This window comes from Octopus bimaculoides, chromosome 5, assembly GCF_001194135.2.
Source record: "Octopus bimaculoides isolate UCB-OBI-ISO-001 chromosome 5, ASM119413v2, whole genome shotgun sequence".
Taxonomy (NCBI): domain Eukaryota; kingdom Metazoa; phylum Mollusca; class Cephalopoda; order Octopoda; family Octopodidae; genus Octopus; species Octopus bimaculoides.
The window spans coordinates 24,699,221-24,708,808 of NC_068985.1; the positions used below are offsets into that span (position 1 = coordinate 24,699,221).

Below are 9,588 nucleotides of genomic sequence, written 5' to 3' on the forward strand. Positions count from 1 at the left end.
GAGAGGTGAGGGTGGTTTTTCTTTCAAACAACTTTTGAAAGTGAATCACATACAGTTTAAGAAAGAGAGAAAAAAATTAATAAACTAACAAATGTAAACTTACAATTCCATGCCATTTGATATAAAAGATGCCAGCAAGGTCAAACATGGATTCTGATATTTTTGAGAAACCTTCGTTTGGACTGAAAACCTAGAATATAAAATGAAAGTAATGGTTTTATTGTGTGTAGAGAGGTGAGGGTGGTTTTTCTTTCAAACAACTTTTGAAAGTGAATCACATACAGTTTAAGAAAGAGAGAAAAAAATTAAACAAGGGGAGAGAGTAGCAAGGTTTTAGAGTTACAGTAAGAGGTAATATTTAAAGCTATCAACTCTTTCAACACACCACCAAAAAATGTGACGATCATTGTCCATTTTAGCATCTGTCATTCCATAGTAAAATGAGTTAAATGGTTCTCCATTATAGCATCATTTTACGCAACCTGAGCCAATGTCTTACCATCTGTGAAACCCAGCATTCTTAGATCAGATCTAATTACGTTATCTTCTGTCTACGTCTGCTTCGACTATTCTCCACCAAAGAGTCAATGAGGGAGTCACCTACAAGTCACTTTATCTACTAAGAATAGCAGCCACATATCTTTCAAATCACACCTTCTTGTTTACAAAAAAAAAAAAAAAATCAGACATCCTCCTACTCCCCCACTCACTCACAATGACACTGCCCAACTCATTCCTACCCACCACATACCTTGAAAGTCAACCCTGTTACCTCATTGCCATTATTGTTATTGCTGTCTCCAGCTCCACCTGATTACTCCCATCCTTTCTTCTAATGCAAGGGTAACCATGTACCTCCTCTACAACATGAAACCCGTTCTACTCTGACCCTTTTCTCTTCAACTTTACCCCTCTCTATTCCTCACCTCCAAGCATAAAGTTGCTTCTCTCATAGCCCATAGCCCTGCAAGCTGCACACCAACTTCACTAGTGTTCATTATCATCATCATCTTCGTTTAACGTCCACCTTCCCTGATTGCATGGGTTGAATGGTTTGGCAGGAGCTAGCTAAGCAGAAGACTGCACCAACTTCTGTATCTGTTTTGGCATGGTTTTTATGGTTGGATGCCCTTCGTAACACCAACCAGCCCATAGAGTGGATTGAGTGCCTTTTACATGGCACCGGCACAGGTGATGTCAGTTTTGGCATGGTTTTTATAGCTGGACGCCCTTCCAAACCCAGTACATCTGTAAAGTGGTTAGTGTTAGGGAGGGTATTCAACCACAGAAACCATGCCAAGGCAGACACCGGAGTGTGATGCAGTCCTTTGACCTATCAAACCTTGGTGATGGTGGCAACAGCAATGATAAATTGAATAATAGACTGCTTGATACACTGTTAAAAAAATGGAATGGTCACAGAGAGAATATTCCTGATCATTACACAATCAGAGTTGACCTAAAGGTAAATAACAATTTTCCAGCTTGAATTCATGCCATCATTTTGCTCCCCAAACACAACAATATATGCAAAGGAACCCAATTGATTTCTCTGTTGTCAACTAACCTTCGCTATTGCCTGCATCCATTTCGTCTGTTCTTCTAATTCATCCGTAGCAAACTGGTAAATTCTGTTGTTGTTTTGTGTTGTGCTAAGCTCAAAGGAATGTTTATATCTGAAGACAAAACAATAATCATTAAAGACAATTATTAAAGAATTTACATTTATTCAAATGTAAAAGTATTAGTTAATGCAAAAGATGGAACACTATGGCTGTTCATTCACACAAATATACAGACAATAGCAAAAAATTTTAGTAACATTGGTTTCAAATTTTGGCACAAAGCCAGCAAGTTTGGAGGAGGAGTTAAGTCGATTACATCAACCCCACAGCTCAACGGGTACTTATGTTATTGACCACCGAGAGGAGGAAAGGCAAAGTTGACCTCAGCGGAATTTGAGCTCTTATTTCCTTACTACCCACAAGGGGACAAACAAGGACACACAAAGGGATCAAGTCGATTACATTGACCCCAGTGCGTAACTGGTACTTAATTTATTGACCCTGAAAGGTTGAAAGGCAAAGTCGACCTCAGCAGAATTTGAACTCAGAACGTAATGGCAGATGAAATATCGCTAAGCATCTCGCCCACCGTGCTAACAGTTCTGCTAGCTTGCCACTTTAGCAATAATAATAATATAAAGCAGAATGGCAGATGGCCACATGCTCTCACAATACCATACAAGAATGTATATAAATATACATGACTGATGAATTATTAAGGATGTATTTTTTCCTCTGTTTAACTTTCATACACGTTGAGGCTAAGGCTTCTATTGGTCAGTCACGGTTGACCATGTATCGCCATCTAGAAACGTACTTTCAAAGCTGCAAAGATGAGTTTTTTTTTTTTTTTGGTTTTAAATTTGTCTTTTCTTTTTATGGATGATCAGTTTTGTCTTTTATCCCTCACAATAATCATCATTTAACATCCATTGTTCATGCTATCATGGATTGGATGGTGTGACTAGAGCTGACAACCTGGAGGGCAACCAGAGCTGGCAACAGTTGTCTTGACACTGTGATGGTTGTAAACAAGCATCACTATCATATGAGTGAGGTTGTTTGTTTCCAGTCTTCCATAGAAAACATATCTGGGCATGGGAAATATCAATTTGCTTGGGAAGAGGTGAAGGTTGACAACAGTAAGGTCATCTAGTCATAGAAAATCTGCTTCAACAAATTGTGTTTGATCCATGCAAGAATGGAAAAGTTAAAAGGTAATGAAGAAGACATAGTTTAGAATATATTTAAAAAACAAAACAAAAACCCAAATTGCATAAAAGAAAGATGCCAACAATATTTACTTTTCTGTATGTGTTGCCTGTATAACCAGCATCTGGGTGTTTTCAATGCTACCACGTGCAGCAGTATTCTAGAAAATGAAATTGAAACAAAGATTTATAATCATAGTTAAACATACACAGCCCAACTTTTTACTTTTAATATGAATACCTCATACATAGGGCCTATAAGAAGAGGTGGTTTCTACCACTGCATTGAAGTCTGCAATCTTGAAAGCTAAAGAAAAGCCTGTAGAGAACTCTCCTTCATATGCCAAAACACAAAAGCATCTCACAGTCCCTATGAATTCTGAGAAGAATCCTCCACTAACAAGGCCTGAAAACAGTCTTGCTCCACCTTACAAAATTTCTTTCCAAGATTCTGCTTATATATAAGATACAATAAAGCAAAACCTAACTTTTTAGGATCTAGTGCAGGAGCCTGTATGTTGTCATTCAACATGCCACAGATAGCAGTCAACCTTCCTTAAATGGCATCCTATTACCTTCTGAGAAAAGAACAGATGGAACAATGTGGTTCTTGATGCATTGTTCCTAGAGAAAATGTGAGATGGTCACATTTTATCACAGAATTACACTATCAGGGTTACTATGATGTTAAAAAATAACAACATACCCATATTTTGATTTACATTGGCTTCTTATAGACATGATAGCAGAGATTTTTATTTAATAAAAACTAAAGGAGTAGTATGCTATGATATTTAGACAAATCTCAAAGGTATTAGAGACTTAACCGAAGAAAATGGCCCCATCTAAAAATTAAAATCAGTTCAAAGGTTCTTTTTCCTACAAACTTATAAGTTTTGCTCCCCTCATAAAGCATTTGTTTTTGTTAGCAGCACCAGTTGCAGTGAAATCGAGCAAACCAATAATTAGTTCTAATTTCTGATTTATGATTAAGCAGAAGAGAGAAATCTGCCCTTAGAGAAACTAGCAGTATCACATAATTTCCCCATGAGAGGAACCACTGCTTATAGTTTTGAGTTATACCAGCATAAGGTACCTAGTCACAGATAGATGTATTTGGCGTGGTTTAACACAAATTTCAGCTAAAGCATACAAACATTGACCTTTCTTTCAATTAGTTATTTGCTACCATACTGATGCAGTCATTTATATTATCATATATGAATACAGATCCCTGAGAGCTATACTAGCAGAGCACAATCTCCTTGTACGGCCTCCCATGCTGGACAGGTCAAAAGATAGAGGCCAGGCTGATATGGTCTACCTGTTTCCAGAGGTAAAAATGAGTTACATATGGACAATGCTCCTAACTAGTACAAAGCAAAGTTACAGAAACATCTATAACAATTCAAAACCACTAAGAACAGGGAGATGACAGCCCAGAGATGAGAAAAGTGGAACAAAGCCACTGATGGCCTACTCTCCAGAGAGAGGAAAGAGCTTAAATCATTTACCTCTACAACATATAAAAAAGAAAATTCACCCATGTGTTAAGGCACAAAGTATATTTTGAAATATTCAAGTTCAATAGTAATCAGTAGATTAAATCCATGCTACATACCTTTTTGTCAGCGTAATAACTAAGTCGACCATGTTCTAGCAGACACCACCTCCGAAGAAAGTCTGGAATTAACATCAGTAAAAGCTTTTAATAATAAAAAGACTTACATTTGAAATAATGATCTCAATTAGTTTTTATATTTCATATCTAGTTATTTCAATCAAATTATTTTTTATATATAATACAATTGCGGAGAAATATTTTATTTTGAGCATTTTTAATTATATTAAAGAAAAATAATTTGCTTTTCCAGTATTTTACATTTGCAAATGGATAGTGATGCCAATGAAAGTAAAGAAGCCAGTATGCTTGCTGGATGGGTAATGTCAGTGGACATTATACAACAGAGTGTAAGTGATTTGAGAGGAAAACTGGATATACGAAGCATCAGATGTCGAGTGCAAGAGAGAAGGCTGCACTGGTACGGTTATGTGATACATATGACTGATCACTAATTGTGGAGAGAACATATGGAAGGAGTAGACTTCGGAAGATGTGGGATGAAGTGGTGAGAAAGGATCTTAAAATGTTGAGCCTCACAGAAGAAATGACAAGGGACCAAGACTTCTGGTAGTTTGCTGTGCTTGTGAAGACACATCAAGGTAAGTGAAACTGTGGTTGTCCTTGCATGTAGGCATGTCCCCCTGCATAACTCTTCAGCTGAGAGAGCTTAATCTTCTAGGCTCGTGGGTGCTGGTGCCATGTAAAAAGCACCCGTGGAAATTCCATGAAGAAGCACTTGTGTCAGTGGTGCATAGAAGCATCCAATACATTCTGTAAAGTGGTTGGCATTAGGAAGGACCTCTAGCCATAGAAACCATGCCAAAACAAACATGGGGCCTGGGGAGCTCTCCAGCTGGCCAGCTACTGTCAAACTGTCCAACACATACCAGCATAGAAAATGGATGTTAAACAATAATGATGATAACGTCTCTTTTTGTCTTCTTACAAATGTTTTGTTGTTTTAAAATGTATGAAGATATATGATTCTTCGTGTGCTAATACAGTGGATATCACTTATTGTGATTACTTTGGGATGATGACTATTCGAAAACAACGAGCTGATAATATAAAGCAAATAAAGAGTTTGGGATTTGCTAAATTTTATAACAATAGCCTGTTGGTAGCATTATCTGTTATAATTAACAGCTTCAAATGTAGACAGATGACAGACAATGATAATTAAAGAACATGGATGTGAGGGGAAAACTCACTCAAGATAGAAAACACTAGTGAAAGAGTTTTTACTTGATTGCATAACCTGCTAGATATAGCAACCAAATATCTTTAAAGTTACACACTTTATAAAATGAGAAGTGAACATTGAATAATGCGGTCCTGGTTGTGTTATGTCAAGGGAAAATACCTGAAAATCACATCTGGGTTAGGTGAATACACACATTTAAGACACTGTTTTACAGCCAAATACCCTTCCTGCTATTAACGGTCAGCTGTTTTCTCAAGTGAGAGTTTTAATTCTTTCTTTGCATCCCAAAGTGTAGAGCTCACAGATAATTTGTCGACAAGTAAATGACAACAGACAGAACCATCTGTAGGTCAGCAATTTTACATGCAATTTCAGAAGGTGAAGACACACACATAACAGACATGCACGCGCACACAAGTGTGTGTGTGTGTGTGTGTGTGTGTGTGTGTGTGTGTGTGTGTGTGTGTGCGTGTGTGTGTGAGTATGATAACAGGCTGTCCGCACAGTTGGTAGTTACCATATATCTTATTCATTCAGAAGACATTGGTCAACCAAGGGCTACAGTAAAAGACACTTACTCAAGGTGTCACTCAGTAGGGCTGAATCTCAAACCATGTGGTACCAAAGCAAATTTCTTAACCACATGTTTTCAGGTTCAATTCTACTTAATAGCAACTTGGGTGAATATATGCTACAAAAACTTATCCATTGTCCTTTTCACTTCCATGTTAGAAGCTGCAATGAATACGTACTAGACTTCCAAAAATTACATGTACAAGGGTCGATTTGAGTAAAAGACCATTTAAGACTGTGCTTCAACATAATTACCATAACGTGGAGGATCTCTGTTTAACAAATTCCTTTCAAGTTCAATCAGAATCAATTTTTACAATATAATTACTAAGATTGAATTAAGAAATCACAAATTTTGTCATTGATTAAATTTTTAGTATGATTTCATAAATGCCAAAGAAGCAAATATTATTTCAAAAATAAAACCAGTAATCTTCTTTACAAGAATTACAGGTAAACAAAAGCATTTTGAAACAACAATGTCAGTCAAAAGAAAAAGGTTAGTGAAGCAAAATCAGAATACTTCATGAACACGAACAACAAGATAATAATAATAATAATAATAATAATAATAATAAAAATAAAAATAACAATAATAATAATAATATTAATATATGCCCTGATGCAGTACCAGACATTGGCTCTCATGGCTTCTGATCTTAACTGATTGGAAGTGTTATCATGTACATCGTTTTGTCTTGATACAAAAGATGGGCTACAGCAAATATTCTGCTCAGTACCACAGATTTGCTTGTCAGTTGTTTGACCTTAACCAGTTGAGCATGTCCCTTAGTGGCTGACGATATGTGCATCTCTGATCACAAACAAAAGTAGTCGGGAAACATCATAGTCATGTGTTGAGAGGAATTCTTTACAGATTTAAATAATTCATCTCTGGAAACATAGGCGTTTTTTTTTTTCAACATCCTTAAACAAACCTTATTCAAAGACCTTTTGAACAGGGTGGGCTACTCAACCTGAAGAAAATTCTAACTAGGCCCCCACCTGCAAGGTCATGCGCTGTTTATTTTGACATGAGATCACCATGTTGCATACATATGGTTGTGATGCATGTGCACGGGTAGTTATGATGGGTATACTGGGCTTCATATATTTTACCCCAGTGTCACTTTGATTGCATGCACTGCTCTCTCACATAATAATAATAATAACTTCAGATTTTGTCACAAGGGCAGTAATTATGCAGGAGGGGGATGAGTCGATTTCATCAACCTCAGTGTTTAACTGGTACTTATTTTATCCACCCTGAAAGGATGGAAGGTAAAGTTGACCTCGGCGGAATTTGAATTCAGAATGTTAAGACAAAATGTTGCTAAGCATTTTGTATGACATGCTAACAATTCTGCCTGCTTACTATCTTCTTAATAATAATAATAATAATAATAATGATGATGATGATGACAATGATGATGATGATGATGAAATTGTAAGCTACTGTAATTAATAGCAGAAAAAACGACACTTATTAAATGATTATTAGTAGCATAAATAATTATTAAAATTTTTATTGCTTCATTTTGCCTTTGCATAGTTTTTTTTTTTTTTACTCTTCTCATTGTTAAATAAGCAGTGGATTGAATTAAAATTCTAATGGTAAATACACTGGCATAGAAGAGGTCACCACTGAATGCAATAAAACAGACAGAAAAAGCAACATATTCAGAAATCTACAGGAAGAGATGGTCATCTCATTAGCTTTACCTATTAAACGAGCATTAAATGAATATATCAAAGGTCATATAGGAATATGCACCATATAGTTAAACCAATAGAATGCTACAGGATGGTTTAGTTTGAAATAATTATGAACCAATTTAAAATTCAAATTCAATTTGGAAATTGTATGAAAAGTAGATTAAGGAGTAAGTGCAAATTTTTGTGATATTTTATGCTATATTATACAATACTGACAATATAGTACAATGTAATGTAATCACATTGAATATTGAACAAACAACTCATTCAGAGCTCTTTAAATGATAAAAAAAAATAACAACAATTAACCCATTAACCCATTTTTTACCATATTTCTATATTCCTACAATACTTGTTTAATTAACTTTGGAAATAAGGAAGAATTTAGTAAAAATTAATTCTATCATTATTAAGATGGTGTTTGAAATTAGCACAAAATTTTGATGAAGGATTTTTTTTTTTAAACAAAACATTTTATATCATAAAAAACGAGGGGGTTGTGCTATCTTAGGCAGGTTGGCATCATAAGGGTTGAACATATGATGCATTTAACCATTCTAATACCAACATACATAAATGACAAGCAACTTGTAATTTATTTTTTAACTTGTTTCATTTCTAACTGTATTTTCATTCCTTTTATTCAGATAGATAGATTTTTATAAAACTTTTACAATCACTTTAGTTAAATTTTTTTTTTTTTTTTCATTGAGCCCTAAAACTCATAAAGTTAGTTAATCAGTATCCATAGCATGTATCTGACCAAGATCACATTCTCTTTGAATAAGACATCAATCCATCACAGGGTCCAAAAACCAGCAATTTTTTAAGGAAGACAGTCACTTGATTGCATCAACCCTGGTACTGGACAAGCACTTTATTTTATCAACCCCAAAGGAATGAATGGCAAAGTTGACCTCAACAGGATTTGAATGAGAATGTAGAGAGCTGAAAGAAATGATGCTAAGCATTTTGTCTGACATGCTAATGATTCTACCACCTCACCACCTTATACATTCACTGCGTGATTTACCTATAATTGCTACTTGGAAAGGAATAGTGAACAAGAAACTTAAGGAACTGACTATAAACAAATCAGGATTTGCTAGATGAAGGTTAACATTAATAATGATATAATATATGTGTCTAACTATCAAACAGAATCAGTGAAATAGAATTTGATTATCTTATAATAATTAAGGATATCAATGGAAGGCTTTACATTTCTGAATGAAAATATTTCAAGAAAGATACTATTAATCTCTCTCCCTCACACACACAAGTCTAAAATAAAACTTATAGTATACCTATATAATATATAAAATAAAATATATGATATAGAAATTCCAACTAACAGACCACAATCTACACAATTTTATTCTCAAAGAGATGAGAAATTTTCCTAGATTCAGATAGAACATTGCACAGACATGAAATATAGAAAAAAAAAAAAAAGTTTTAGAATATCGAAGGAACAGAAAAATGAATGCAAAAAGAAAAAAAAAAGAATTTTCCTCCGAAAATAACAAGAGATCTGGGGTTTTTTTGTTAGTATTTACTCATCTAAATATATTCACTCATGCCAAAACATGCCTTGCTGCCTCTTTCAATGGTAAGAAAGAAGAAACGTCATATCATGCACATATATTCGGTAATGCATCAGATTATAGTTTAGTACCACTCTGAATAAATCAC

General features: G+C 35.0%; 1 protein-coding gene across 6 annotated transcripts in view; it reads right to left on the minus strand.

The window, feature by feature from the left end:
• The window catches only part of LOC106870742 (arf-GAP with Rho-GAP domain, ANK repeat and PH domain-containing protein 1), a 303,403-nt gene that overhangs the window by 26,832 nt on the left and 266,983 nt on the right, over positions 1-9,588 (minus strand). For all 6 annotated transcript variants that reach the window (XM_052968221.1, XM_052968222.1, XM_014916931.2 and 3 more), the window contains 4 exons: positions 4,398-4,459; positions 2,870-2,937; positions 1,568-1,676; positions 104-190 (listed from right to left, as the gene is read on the minus strand). In XM_052968221.1, coding sequence (XP_052824181.1) covers positions 104-190; positions 1,568-1,676; positions 2,870-2,937; positions 4,398-4,459 — 326 coding nt within the window. The remainder of the gene's footprint in view (positions 1-103; positions 191-1,567; positions 1,677-2,869; positions 2,938-4,397; positions 4,460-9,588) is intronic.